General features: G+C 42.0%; 1 protein-coding gene across 7 annotated transcripts in view; it reads right to left on the reverse strand.

Moving 5' to 3' along the window:
- Nucleotides 1–14,859, reverse strand: part of myo16 (myosin XVI) — a 136,539-nt gene that overhangs the window by 28,218 nt on the left and 93,462 nt on the right. For 6 of the 7 annotated variants that reach the window (XR_004104241.2, XM_031295252.2, XM_031295242.2 and 3 more), the window contains exons 22-27: nucleotides 9,937–10,089; nucleotides 9,222–9,422; nucleotides 7,973–8,048; nucleotides 6,760–6,956; nucleotides 4,638–4,718; nucleotides 2,167–2,372 (exon numbers count right to left, since the gene is read on the reverse strand). Coding sequence is in view for 6 of the 7 variants with exons in the window: in XM_031295252.2 (XP_031151112.1) it covers nucleotides 2,167–2,372; nucleotides 4,638–4,718; nucleotides 6,760–6,956; nucleotides 7,973–8,048; nucleotides 9,222–9,422; nucleotides 9,937–10,089 (914 nt within the window). In the remaining variant the exon portion in view is untranslated. The remainder of the gene's footprint in view (nucleotides 1–2,166; nucleotides 2,373–4,637; nucleotides 4,719–6,759; nucleotides 6,957–7,972; nucleotides 8,049–9,221; nucleotides 9,423–9,936; nucleotides 10,090–14,859) is intronic. The other variant, XM_031295224.2, reaches the window with a different exon arrangement.

Below are 14,859 nucleotides of genomic sequence, written 5' to 3' on the forward strand. Positions count from 1 at the left end.
GATTTTGACTAGTCTTGACGAAACTGTGTCTCGCTCTGCAAAATCCCCACATTGACAGGACAGCTGGTAAAATTGTGGCCGGCATGTCAACTAACCTGCCACAAGTCTACACCTGAGACTATAACACAAATTGCCCTCTGGGACAAATAATACATTGATTGATTGATTGATTAAATAATAAATGTGTTCGTTACTCAATCACACCATGTCAACCGGTCTAACGTTACATCTCACTGTAACAACCTGCAGGAAGTATTTGGCAAAGAGTGAGCTATACCTCAACCTATGACCAATTCACTGGAAATACACACACTATTGCCCTCACACGCCGTGCTTTATACCCAACCCAGCAACATTTTACGCTTGCTGGCGACCAGCTGGTCCTTGTGATGCTCAGTTATCTGCTTGTCACACCCATTGCTAACATAGATTATCATACACATGGGTGCCTAAATTAATAAAACACACACACACACACACACACACACACACACACACACACACAGCTTTCACAAAACCCTCACTAGGAACCTTTCAATTACAGCTTGAACAATGAGAATGATGGCTCTACAAAGTACTGTATATTCTTCAAAAACACAAAAGGAGCTGGCGGCAGCTTATGGACAGACAACACTACAATCTATACTGGATTCACTTCACCATTTGACATGGTTCTCCAGATTCAATTCCCTATTCAGGTTTTTCCTCGTGACAATCTATTATATATAAGTTTCAATTATCTATTTCACTTGGTGTATGTTTGACCAGAAATTGAAGTGTCAGACAATAAATGCAGCACACTCTCTGCAACCACACCACATGGGATATCATTATCACACATTGAACATATTCTTTGTCTTGCATTGCCTGACTGATCTCCACAGTGCTATGTCACTGTCTTTTCTACAGTATGCATCCCTTTGCTGGTTACGTGTTACATACTTGTCCACTTGAAACCCTTAAGTTGTAAGTGTGAACCATAGCCTTCGTTTTTGTTCAGCAGTAAAATGCTTTATTGCCTGTGATTTATTTACAATTAAGACAAGCCTTCTTGCTTAATACAGTGATAACGTTTGGGACACACAACCACAGTGTGTGTGTGTGTGTGTGTGTGTGTGTGTGTGTGTGTGTGTGTGTGTGTGTGTGTGTGTGGTGATGTGATGATGTCTACAGCAGGGTAGTGGAAACTTTTTTTTGGGGGGGTGGGGTATGTGACCAGCTTTGTCCTCTCTTATTATCTGGCAGGAATGTTTATGGTAATCCCTTTATCCTCAAAAAGAGCTAGAGAGAAGCTGGGAGACAGACTGAGGATAGGAGAGAGAGAGAGAGAGAGAGAGAGAGAGAGACACACACTAACTAAATGAGCTAGGACCTAAATCTTCTCAGTATTCCACTTCTCAGAATCAGGAGGAACAGGAGGAGACAAACAGCCAAACTGAGAGGGATAGAAAGTGAGATAAAGAAATGAAGGAAAGGTAGCGTGAGAGGAACACATTAATTTCTCTACATCTCAAAAATACAGAGTGAAACAAAAGTGAGATGGAGTCAGGGAGCAGTTAAAGTAAGGTTCACGGATCTACCACTTTGCAGAAAAGTCGGGTACATGGTGAAAGAGTTGGGGAGAAATAATGATGAACATTCAAGTGTGGGGGCATGAAGACCTTACACACAAAGGACTAGTTAATGTGTGTGTGTCGGGCTGACACTGGAAATGTGATAGTGGCATTCATCAGCTGCAATAGACTCCCATCATACTCTAAAAAAACTATTCAAGGTCATTTTGTCTTTTTAACAGTAAGGGTTGCTGTGACTTGTCAGTGCTACTGTCAGTCTGCATGTGAGCATGTGATCCTTAACAGTATTTGCCCTTAGAGAAGGCATATATGTTGTCAAGCTTTGCTTTTAGCTCACTCTGACCTGCTCAGCTATAAACTGACAGAGATCACGGTGACCTGCTGTGAATGTAATGTATCTGAACAACTGAGATCAGTGAGAGGAAGCAGAGCAATCCATCGTCTTTAAGACCTTTCCCTTAAAGAAGAAGCTGAAAGAGAAGAGGAGGCTGTGAAGTGAATGAATCAGCATGCAGAGACAGAAAAATAACTTCACAGGACGTGTTATGAGAGTTACAGCTCTCCTAATTATGCAACATGCTCTGGCACTGACCTGCTAAGGAAGCCTGGGAAGGACAGGCGGACAGGGTATCCATAACGGATCATGCGCACCATCTCAAGTACCCCAATGTACTGCAGCTGGGTAGACACATGAAAGCTGTCAAAACTGTCTGGCTGACCACTGGCGTTGGGGCACACACACTCCACAAAATGAGGAGTGCAAGCCTGCAGCTTACTGATCACTTCTGACAGCGAGTTCTGAAAGAGGGTAAAGGAGAGGAGATACATGTGATGGCAGTCACTGGTAATTTTACAATCATAATAGAATGAGCAATATGTTGTGGTCTGATTAACAGCATTTATTATGCTGTTCTAGTGCACCAAGTACTAGCTGAGGGAAGAAAGGGTGCTCTGACTCCTTCCGTTTTGATGTTGTAACTTGATTTGTGAGCCACAGTGACTGGAGTGAGATCACAAAGTGTTTGAGAAAAAGTGGTCTGATTTTTGGGGGGGTGTTTTGCCTCGGGACGAAGCAAAAACACAAAGAGCTCTTTGCTCATCTGAAGGGTGTGCAAGTGTGAGAGAGCTTTTCTTCAAGCCCTGAATTCACAGATGCTGCATCCAAGGTCCCACAGACACACACATATACCCACACATCTACAAACATGTAAACACTTACATATGTGTTTCTGCCACTTTTCAAACTGACGTCAGTCTGTGCTCTGCATACCCTAAGGTACAATGATCAGGACCTCACCCCTCATCTTGGAACGTCACTCCCACTATTTAGAATGTCGTCCTCCCTCCAAACATGCGCATGCACACACACAAATGCGTGCACACGGCACACAGTAGTTGTTGTTCATTGTTCATTCATTCATGTGGAGGGCTTCATGCTTGGCTTGGTACAGCATCATTCTTCAGCCCACTCTCTCCTTCCCCGCCATTTCCCGAGGGACTCGTCCACCACAAGCCCACAACTTTGATTATGCAACACACTGGCTTCATTCACACCAAAGGTACTGCTTCTCTGAACCACATCTCGGCCCCCTTGCGTCACCAGCAGACACTGAACTACTTTCCTTTAACTGAATATTATTGTTGCTTTATATATAAACTTAGTTTAAAGTAAGGAAATTTGTGTTTGGTAGATTATTTCTCTGTGGTAACAATGTTTTTTGGCAATAAATCTTATACCGTTGGAAAGCCTGTTTAGTTCCCTTTCAAATGGTGCCCCATTTGTAAGGAACATGCATTTGTGGGATGAGCAGCAGCGCTGAGTATGTGGGTTGCGCCCATGAAAAATTTGCCAAATCTTCTCTGCCAATGCCAAACAGCTTATTCTGCCATTGACTCGTTTGGTGTTTGGTGGATTGGATGATTGAAGTTTGAAGAAACAAGACATATTGGCAATTGAACAATTTATTCATTTCACAAACAGGAGCCTCAGTAGCGTGTGGAAGAACCATACACAGCCACAACAGCCTGGCACCTCCTCCTCATGCTGGTCACCAGCCTGGTCACACACTGCTGTGGGATGGCATCTTGTGGGATCAGCTTGGGTGTGCTGTTTGTGCCAGAGTGACCAACACAACCACGTTGGCTGACTTGCGACAAATGCTGGTTGAAGAATGGGATGCCATCCCACAGCAGTGTGTGACCAGGCTGGTGACCAGCATAAGGAGGTGGTGCCTGGCTGTGTATGGTTCTTCTATACACAACTGAGGCTCCTGTTTGTGAAATGAATAAATTGTTAAATTGCCAATATGTCTTGTTTCTTCAAACTTCAATCATCCAATCCACCAAACAAGTCAATAGCAGAATAAGCTGTTTGGCATTGGCAGAGGAGATTTGGCAAATTTTTCATGGGCGCAACCCACATACTCTGTGCTGCTGCTCATCCCACAAATGCATGTTCCTTATAATAATCTACCAAACACAAATTTCCTCACAGTACCCTGCAGCGACTTCTTGAGATGAGGTTTTAGTTCACAAAAAAACCCAAGTTTCATTAACAAATCCCTGCAATCAATTAAGATGTGATCCAGATGATTGCAGGTACTCTATGTAAGGGACGGGTCGGGTATTCAGTAAAATATAGACAAAGGTACAAAAAACAGACTGGTTTTGTCTGATTGGCATCAAAACAGTAAATTAAACTTGTATATTGACTTTTCCACCAAGTTAAGGGCTGTTGTATATTTTCTTGGCAAGTTGTAGATTAATGTTTTTTGCTTATAATTCTTTACTACTTTGCAGAATTTCTTCAATAAACTCCATGCAACAGGGCTAACATATTCAGACCTATGCACATTTACAGTCCAATCACCTGACCTGCACGCCTTTTCAGTGTGGGAGGAAACCCATGCAGAGGAAATTCAAACTCCACACAGAAAGAATTCTCCGGAAGGAACAAGTGCTAACCAATGACTATTATGGAAAAGACAACCAAGCATCATGGTTTATGACTCAGAGACCTAGAATTGCGCCTGACCCTGTAAAAAACTACAAATGTGTTCTTACCCTTTGCTGGACAGCCACTGTGATGGGCCCACAGCGTTCTAACCTTTGGAGGAAGGAGCTTGAGCCTTTTTTCTTCAAGATCTGACAATGGAAAGATGTATTGGAAAGAAAAAAAATATGAGACAGCTGTGCATCTTACTTCAAGTTGCCACTGAAGAATATGGAATCATTACAACATAAACATTGAATTATTAAAGTGCCCATATTATGAAAAAATCACTTTTTCTGGGATTTGGGGTGTTATGTTGTGTCTCTGGTGCTTCCACACACATACAAACTTTGAAAAAAATCCATCCATGCTGTTTAGAGTGAGATACAGTTTCTGAATGTGTCCTGACTTCAGTCTCTGGGTGAGCTGTTCAAAATCGGCACGGCTTGTGACGTCACAAGCCGAAACGAGCAGGCTAACCGCAACCATTAGCTCGTTAGCATGCTAATGCTAACGCTAGCATGCTACCTCGTTCTCAATAGCAAAGCACTGCTACAACACACACAAGTTCACCATAATCTACAAAAGAACTACTTACATGTGCGCCCTCATTTAGAAGTCTCCCAGCTAATCCTGCCTTGTAACTGACCAAAGTTGTAGAAACAGCCTTTCTTTTACTGTCTATGGAGCTAGCTAGCTGACATGATCTACATCTGAGCTACTGCACATGTGCAGTGCAATCAAAGATAGTACAGAAGAAGAAGAAGAAAAGAGGTCTCACTCTGTAGCTAAAACAGAGACCAGGTGAAAAGAGGAGCTGCAGCAGTGAGAGAGAGCGGTGCAGTACAACAAAAATATGGTGTTTTTTGAAAATTAAACCATGTAAATCTATTCTGGTACAACCTTAAAATACAATTATGAACCTGAAAATGAGCATAATATGGCTGCTTTAACATCAAATTAGGCTGCGTGGCTTTGACTAGTAGTAGCAGTGCTTCGCCTTCTGAGAATATAGTTTCCAGTATGTATACGGTTAGAAGATGGCTGTGTCTCATGTGACGTTATTTGTACACCCTGTGACTATACAAATCACAACATGTAAATACGAAAATGTTGCCGTTATTTTGTCACTTATTGGGAACAGTAGGCTAGATGGAGCCGGTTACCTCCAGGATCTGTGTTAACCAGGCTAGCGGTGGGTGCCTCTGACAGAGTTACAACACGCACAGAGATGAGAAGGGTATGTATGGACTTATCTAACTCTGGGGGATACGGTGAATAAGCTGAAGTCCCAATAAGTCGGCGTGTTCCTTTACAAATCCTTGAATCTGTGCAGGATGTTTACACAGCACACTAAACAGTCCCATTAGAGCACTCTATCAGTCCAAATTATTCTGTTTCGTATGCTTTATCATATTACTTTGATTGTCTTCTATTGTCTTATTAATTGTCTTGACACCCATTGTTTTACCGCAATACTACCTAATGTAACCATTTACGGCTGCTGGGACAGATCTGGGAGGTGAAAGGGGTCTTATGTATATCTATATCTATACAAATAAAGCTGCCTTATGTAAGCCTGTTCTTTAGATGGATAGTGAGCCACAGAGACAGCAGGCAGGATCCCACAACCACAACACAACACAACCAGCAAGCCTTTCCATTCACACACTTGCACCAGTAGAATAAGCTTTCCAAAACCTTAAAAAAATATCAAATGGAGACTTAAGGATGGACTTAAAAAGGTGTGATTTGTGTTACGATTGCATGTCATGAGAAAACTGTGTGATCACATGTTTCTATATGAAACAAATCCAGTTCCCAGAGGTGTATATACAGTATGGTGGGACGTATCTTAAAAAAAATACTATTCCTGTTTGTCTATTGATCGGCACAGCAGTCAGTTGTGTTTATGGAACAAAGAGCTTGCAACTGACTTAAGTCAGTTAATCAATTCTTATATTTTATTATCTAGTTCCAAAAGCTAGTATGAGCAATTCACCTTTTGAACCTTAAATATAATTTAGAGAATACAGTATATTTAATGGCCCGAAACTTTACAAGACCTTCAACATTCTTTGATGCTCAAGTGTATTTTTTAGTTGACCGTAGCTAAAGTGCAACAACAGACTTGCTGCATGTGTGGTTCATGTAAAGTCTGGCACTCACTATTCTGTGAACAGTGTACTGTACCTTGGTAAGGTCATGGTACCTCCGGGGCTGTTGGGGGAGAGTGTTGGCAGTGACAAGGGAGACTGATGGCATCCTGTGGAGCAACAGGGCAGCTTTAGGCCCCCTCAGCCCGGCACGGCCATGGGCTGCTGGCACCAGAGAACCAGTCTGAGTCAGCTTGGACTGGAAGAGCTGCTGCAGTAACACACTCTCACTGGCTGCCGGCACAAAGCACATAGAGAGAGAGAGAGAGAGAGAGAGAGAGAGAGAAATCAAGGTGAAAAGAGGCAACAGCAATGGTGGAAATCAGTGGGTGGAGGAGAGTAAGTAAAGGTTGAATGAACAGATAGAACGAAATAAAGCATGGAAGAACAATGGGGAGGATGTAAACAAGGAAGGAGAGGGGTATCAGAGGAGGAGTGAGGATGGAGAGGAGGCATAAAGTTAGGCATCATGTGAACAATAAGTCAGACAACAAGAGGGGGTGGACCATGCCACTCGACAACACGTGGAGCGGTCCAAAACAATGAGCTCATTCAGTAAGCCAAACAACATGTGTGTGAACGTGGGCGTGTGGCTCTCATCTGAAAGGCTGAGAGAGAGAGCGAGGGCGAGAGAGAGAGTGAAAAGGGAAAGGATGATGGCAGGTAGGTGTACCAGGCTAAGAAAAACAAACATGAGTCCTGGACTCTTAATCACTGTCTTTTCATTTAAGCAATCATTGCCACCACCTGAATATAGACTTACATTGATCCCTCTGCTCTCCTAATACCTTTGGGGCTTATACTTAAAGTCAGGAGGGGATGACGTCCATAAGAAGAAAACCACGTAGTACGCATGTCAATGTGTGGGGTTGAATGGCAGCGACGCATCGACTCGGTCAGAAGGAGGGACAACAGCCAAGTGTGAGTGAAGGGCTAGCCTTTAGAAGATTAGCCTCATCATGTAAATTATAGCAATTAGGCTGCTGGATGCAAGACTTGCCTGGCAGCCACACAACGACTGCCTCTGTCTTGCTAACCACAACACCCCACATCTGGCACCTTCTATAGACAATATACACACAGCCGGTGCTGTCTGCTGCATATGGGATAAAACACACACACACATACAAACACACTTAGACAAAGAGTGGTTCTGTGTGCTGTTTGTTTAGACAAGAGTGCATCTTTGTGTTTAAGTGTGCTCTGACGCCACAATGTGCTCATACACGTGTTTTTCATTGGGTGCTTACACTTCATCGTGAAAAGGAGATTCTGAGGAAGAGAGTCCTTGTTTCTTGTGAGTGATCCTGTGAGGTCATATGAAATCTGGTGGAAAAACAAATCATACATGGAAATCAACTTATTCAGTACATTTTATCTTGTATGCAACATAACATAGTTATGAATAAACCAGTTTATATTGACCTATATCTCTGTAAAAACAACATACAAGCTAATTTTGGCTATGAGATGAAGAAGCATAAAGTGAGGGGTGTCCCCAACTAAGAATGTACATAGTAGAATATGATAGGTCAAGTCTTGCCTACAGTCGAGTGATCGTCAAATCATGTTTTTTTTCTTCTCATTTGCGACATTGATTCTATTTTTTCCACACAGACGAAAGAGCTGAAACACGCCCAGCACCACGAGATGTCGGTTGTATTTTTGCCCCGTCTGTTTAAGATTTATGTGGAAAAATAGCAATTACAACAACATTATTGGCCAAGATACATGATGTGACTAACGCTTAGCTGTTGTTTTGGAACAACGGTGTGTATGTAGGTGCGGCGCTGTCAACGGACTCAGCGGAGACTGATAGACAGATAAACAGATAAACTGAACATGTCACTTAGCCTGCTTGCTTTTTATGGTTGTAAATGGAACCTATGGCTCTAACTCAATTCCCCCCCATTGTAGCGATCAACAGACAGAAGGGAAACGACAGGTGAGTGAAGGGACAGTAAACGAGAGAGCTGCAAGCTGCAAACAGCCATTTCTAAGCACCTCCACCTGCCGAGTTTGACAGAGAATCATTCATAAATTAAAAAAAAAAAAATGTATCGTGTCGTATCGCTACGTTCTTATGTGCGTGCTCTGATTAATAAATGTATTCCAAAGTAAGCTATATATCATGATTTATCGGGAGAAATCAAGCAATTCAGTGTAAAGTAAGACATTCAGCACCCCCACATATCCCGAATGGAATTATTCTTTGTTTCATTCTTCTTTATAGTGACTACTGGTTTATCAAGGCTTTGTCGAGTGAGAACTGTACCAAACTGAATTATTGTGGCATTACAGTTGGGATTAACATCCACAATTTTCAGTAATCTGTACTGTAATATGATGGGTTGCCAAATCCATTTCCTAAACTTTTTCAGCCTTTTAGAGGTCGACTGCAATGACAATTAGTCGTGACAGATTTCATGTTGTACTGCCCACCTCTAACACATCTAAATACATATGAACATTTTGTACATTCCAGTAAAACACACAGACCTGTCTGGCGTAGTGGCTGACAGTGAAGGCTGGGCCCTGGTCTTTGGGTGTGGGGTTTCCGTTGCCATCCTTGGTTGTGAGAATGAGACCGTGAGTTGGACTGGAGTCCAGCTGGGTTGACAGCCTCTTGTACAGAGTCTGCTCCGATGGCCGCAGGCTCTGGCTCTCCTCATCTAACACGCACAGCAGTCCATGAGGCTTCTGGAGGAGGAACAGTGCTCATATGTTATTTATGTCAGTCATATTTACAAAGCACTCTTGATAATAATAGTAATACATTATTTTCATTAGGACACTTTTATTGATCCCTGTAGGATATACTTGTCCCTCTAATATCCAATAACGTCAGTCATTCTCCTTTGTTTCAGATTTTTTGGGCATTTTGGTCATAAATTATACATGGTACGCATCTTAACCACTGGGCTACCAGTCCTACCAGTAATATTCCAGTTTGCGTTTTACTTTTTGCACTACCAGTCTTTACATGTTACGGGTTTTTTTTAGTTGGATGTCTCACTTTCAAATGAAACTTTAATAATAAAAGAAAAGAGAAACAGTAATTAATTTGCTGAAACCATTTCGAACTTTGGAAAGAAGAAGAAAAAAGTGATGAAATTGTCTGTGAATTTAATCCTCTAGGTGGGCTTGCAATGTTGAATTACATCATGAGACACCAAACTGGACTGGGCTGGTCTAAAACAGCAACGTACAGTACCTGAAGAAAGAAATCCACAACGGCTGGCTGGTTGCCGGGGGAGCGCGGGGTCTCCATGGCGATGCCCTCCTGCAGACACTCATCTTGCTCCTGCTGGAATAGCACCTCATAGACGTACTGCCTCAGCCGCTCGTTGGTCATGTTCACGCACAGCTGGAATGCACACAACACACACATCAAACTGTAAACACACTTTTGTGCACATTGCATGAAATTCCTCCTCAGAGACGCAATGCTGTATGTCTGCTTTTTCAAGCAAACAAATGGACAAATACAATCTCAAACACCTGCTGTGGCACCAAAGGGGAAGTCAATTGGGCATAAATGAACTAACTACTCATTTAACACACCAGCCCCCAGACTTATGAGAGCTGTTTACAGGGACACCTCATACACGGTACACATAGTAATAGATGTCCTTAGGTAGGGTCTTTTTTAGATCCCACTGTTATGGACTTAGTGTTCATGCTGAAACACATGAACTCTTTGTAACCCAGCAGTAAACAGGAGTCAATCAAATGGGTTTGTCTGGCGTGTGTTTGTGTGTGTGTGTGGGGAGGTCTGGAAGGGGGACTCAAGTGTGACTTGTCACATTGATGTAATGAGAAGGAACATAGAATATGAAGTGGAACAACACATGACAGCAGACTGCAGCAGCAGGCTAGTATAAACTTCTCCTGAACCCAAATGTGTCACAAAGCAGAACACACAAAAATCTTAGTGTTGTAGTTTAGGAATGAACTTTTCATTCTTGTACTTCAGGGAGGTGTCCCTTTGAAAATATTGATGTTATATTCAGTGCTCAAATAAAGCTGTGCAGCCATTAGATTTGGGGTAAGATGTATGGATGTGTGTGTGTGTGTGTGTGTGTGTGTGTCTTAGGGTGTAATTCATAGTGCTTATTCCTGCTTCTCAGGGCTTACGTTTCCTGAAATTATGAAAAAAGATTGATGCAGCGTTTCAAATTGCATACTTTTTTTTTTTTTAGTATGTACTGCAGCTGCCCTTATAAAATATGTACTGTTGCATGCAATATGCATACAATTTGGACATATGACTCCTTCATAACTTAAAAGTTGACTCTCTTGCTTATATAGACTCTGCAAAGAATTGTGGGGCAGAATAGCCAGAAAAGCATGCTGGCTTGCACACTGCAAAATCCGACCGAATGCAGGACATCCTGGTATTTTTGGCATACTGCATTGGAAATGAATAAACATGCATTAGTTTTTTCTCTTTGGGCACTGTCATGCGATTGGATCAGTGCCATGACACACATTTTCTCTCACAACCCGTTGATGTGCTGTGGTGTGCTGTGCTGTTTTCTTCATCAGTGTTTGTCTATTCTTTGTCTTCAAGCTAGTCTAGTATATTAAAGGCTTAGTCCCAGCAGGTGGTTGATTGAGTTAGCTCATTAGCAAAGTGCTGAGCAGGTACAACACACCCCTGACAAACACAGCTCTAATTAACAAGCCCTAATGCTTGTGTACGTGTCTGCATGTGTGTACAAACATGTCAGAGTGGGAGGGCTAGTCTGTCACTGATGTACCACATCTACTGTAAGAGAACATCGAGTTTCCAGACCTTGCTTCTCCTCTTCTCATCTGTGGGTGTAAGGTAATGTGTGGGATTTTGGGCAGCTCAGCAGCAACAATGGAGAAGATGTCTGAAGGAGAGGCCAGCCAGAGATAGTCTCTCTTTTCTTTCTCGTTTTGTTAAGGCAAGGCAAGGCAGCTTTATTTGCATAGTACAATTCAGCAACAGGGCAATTCAAAGTGCTTTACATGAAAACAGATTAAAAAATTAAAAACAGATAAAATACGAGAATAAAAGTTACAGTGCAGTATAAGAAATTAAACATTAAAGAGCAGTAAAAACAGTTAAATATATAAAAGCAGATAAAATAGGAATTTCTCTTTGTATGCTTATATAGATTGTCATACAGTGTCAACAGTATAAGTATAAGAAAACAGTTATTTAAAGAAAGGCAACATCAAAAAGATAGGTCTTCAGCCTTGATTTAAAAGAACAGAGTTGCAGCAGACCTGCAGTTTTCTGGGAGTTTGTTCCAGATAGGTGGAGCATAAAAACTAAACGCTGCTTCCCCCTGTTTAGTTCTGACTCTGGGGACAACAAGCAGACCTGTCCCAGACGACCTAAGAGGTCTGGGTGGGTCATAGTGTAGCAGCAGATCAGAAATGTATTTTGGCCCTAAACCGTTTAGTGATTTATAAACCAGCAAAAGTATTTTGAAATCAATTCTTTGAGGCACTGGAAGCCAGTGTAGAGACTTCAGAACTGGAGTGATGTGATCCACTTTCTTGGTGTTAGTGAGAACTCGAGCAGCAGCGTTCTGAATCAGCTGCAGCTGTCTGATTGATTTTTTAGGGAGACCTGTAAAGACCCCGTTACAGTAGTCAAGTCTACTGAAGATAAAAGCATGGACAAGTTTTTTCCAAATCCTGCTGAGACATACAGTGAGGAAAATAAGTATTTGAACACCCTGCTATTTTGCAAGTTCTCCCACTTAGAAATCATGGAGGGGTCTGAAATTGTCATCGTAGGTGCATGTCCACTGTGAGAGACATAATCTAAAAAAAAAAATCCAGAAATCACAATATATGATTTTTAAACTATTTATTTGTATGATACAGCTGCAAATAAGTATTTGAACACCTGTCTATCAGCTAGAATTCTGACCCTCAAAGACCTGTTAGTCTGCCTTTAAAATGTCCACCTCCACACATTTATTATCCTAAATTAGATGCACCTATTTGAGGTCATTAGCTGCATAAAGACACCTGTCCACCCCATACAATTAGTAAGAATCCAACTACTAACATGGCCAAGACCAAAGAGCTGTCCAAAGACACTAGAGACAAAATTGTACACCTCCACAAGGCTGGAAAGGGCTACGGGGAAATTACCAAGCAGCTTGGTGAAAAAAGGTCCACTGTTGGAGCAATCATTACAAAATGGAAGAAGCTAAACATGACTGTCAATCTCCCTCGGACTGGGGCTCCATGCAAGATCTCACCTCGTGGGATCTCAATGATCCTAAGAAAGGTGAGAAATCAGCCCAGAACTACACGGGAGGAGCTGGTCAATGACCTGAAAAGAGCTGGGACCACCGTTTCCAAGGTTACTGTTGGTAATACACTAAGACGTCATGGTTTGAAATCATGCATGGCACGGAAGGTTCCCCTGCTTAAACCAGCACATGTCAAGGCCCGTCTTAAGTTTGCCAATGACCATTTGGATGATCCAGAGGAGTCATGGGAGAAAGTCATGTGGTCAGATGAGACCAAAATAGAACTTTTTGGTCATAATTCCACTAACCGTGTTTGGAGGAAGAAGAATGATGAGTACCATCCCAAGAACACCATCCCTACTGTGAAGCATGGGGGTGGTATCATCATGCTTTGGGGGTGTTTTTCTGCACATGGGACAGGGCGACTGCACTGTATTAAGGAGAGGATGACCGGGGCCATGTATTGCGAGATTTTGGGGAACAACCTCCTTCCCTCAGTTAGAGCATTGAAGATGGGTCGAGGCTGGGTCTTCCAACATGACAATGACCCGAAGCACACAGCCAGGATAACCAAGGAGTGGCTCTGTAAGAAGCATATCAAGGTTCTGGCGTGGCCTAGCCAGTCTCCAGACCTAAACCCAATAGAGAATCTTTGGAGGGAGCTCAAACTCCGTGTTTCTCAGCGACAGCCCAGAAACCTGACTGATCTAGAGAAGATCTGTGTGGAGGAGTGGGCCAAAATCCCTCCTGCAGTGTGTGCAAACCTGGTGAAAAACTACAGGAAACGTTTGACCTCTGTAATTGCAAACAAAGGCTACTGTAGCAAATATTAACATTGATTTTCTCAGGTGTTCAAATACTTATTTGCAGCTGTATCATACAAATAAATAGTTAAAAAATCATACATTGTGATTTCTGGATTTTTTTCTTTTTGATTATGTCTCTCACAGTGGACATGCACCTACGATGACAATTTCAGACCCCTCCATGATTTCTAAGTGGGAGAACTTGCAAAATAGCAGGGTGTTCAAATACTTATTTTCCTCACTGTAAGTCCTTTAACCCTTGATATATTTTTTAGGTGGTAATAGGTTGACTTTGTAATTGTCTTAATGTGGCTGTTAAAATTCAGGTCTGAGTCCATGACTACACCAAGTTTTCTGGCTTTGTCTGTTGTTTTTAACATTATCGTTTGAAGCTGAGTGCTGACTTTTAATTGTTCCTCTTTTGCGCCAAAAACAACCACCTCAGTTTTTTCTTCATTTAATTTAAGAAGGTTCTGGCACATCCAGTCATTAATTTGTTCAATGCACATATTCAGTTGTTGTTTTGGACTATAGTCCTCTGGCGATAAGGTTATGTAAATTTGTGTGTCATCCGCATAACTATGGTAACTTATTTTGTTGTTTTCCATAATCTGAGCCAGTGGAAGCATGTAGATGTTAAACAGAAGAGGCCCCAGAACTGAGCCTTGGGGAACTCCATGTTTGTATGCTCAGATGTATAATTACCTATAGACACAAAGTAGTCCCTATTCTTTAAATAGGATTCAAACCACTTTAGTACTGAGCCAGAAATGCCAACCCAGTTTTCTAATCGGTCTAGTAATATGTCATGGTCGACCGTATCAAATGCAGCACTGAGTAATACTAAGACTGTAGTTTTGCCACTGTCTGTGTTTAAGTGGATGTCATTAAAGACTTTAACAAGAGCCGTCTCAGTGCTGTGGTGTGGTCGAAAACCCAACTGGAAGGCATCAAAACTGTTGTTTAGTGACAAGAAACGGTTGAGTTGCTGAAGAAACGCTTTTTCAATGATTTTACTTAAAAATGTTAGTTAGCCTCTTTCCCTCTCTTACCTGTTGACACTTGCACTCTATGAGAACCAAAGAA

Source organism: Sander lucioperca, chromosome 8 (assembly GCF_008315115.2).
Source record: "Sander lucioperca isolate FBNREF2018 chromosome 8, SLUC_FBN_1.2, whole genome shotgun sequence".
Taxonomy (NCBI): domain Eukaryota; kingdom Metazoa; phylum Chordata; class Actinopteri; order Perciformes; family Percidae; genus Sander; species Sander lucioperca.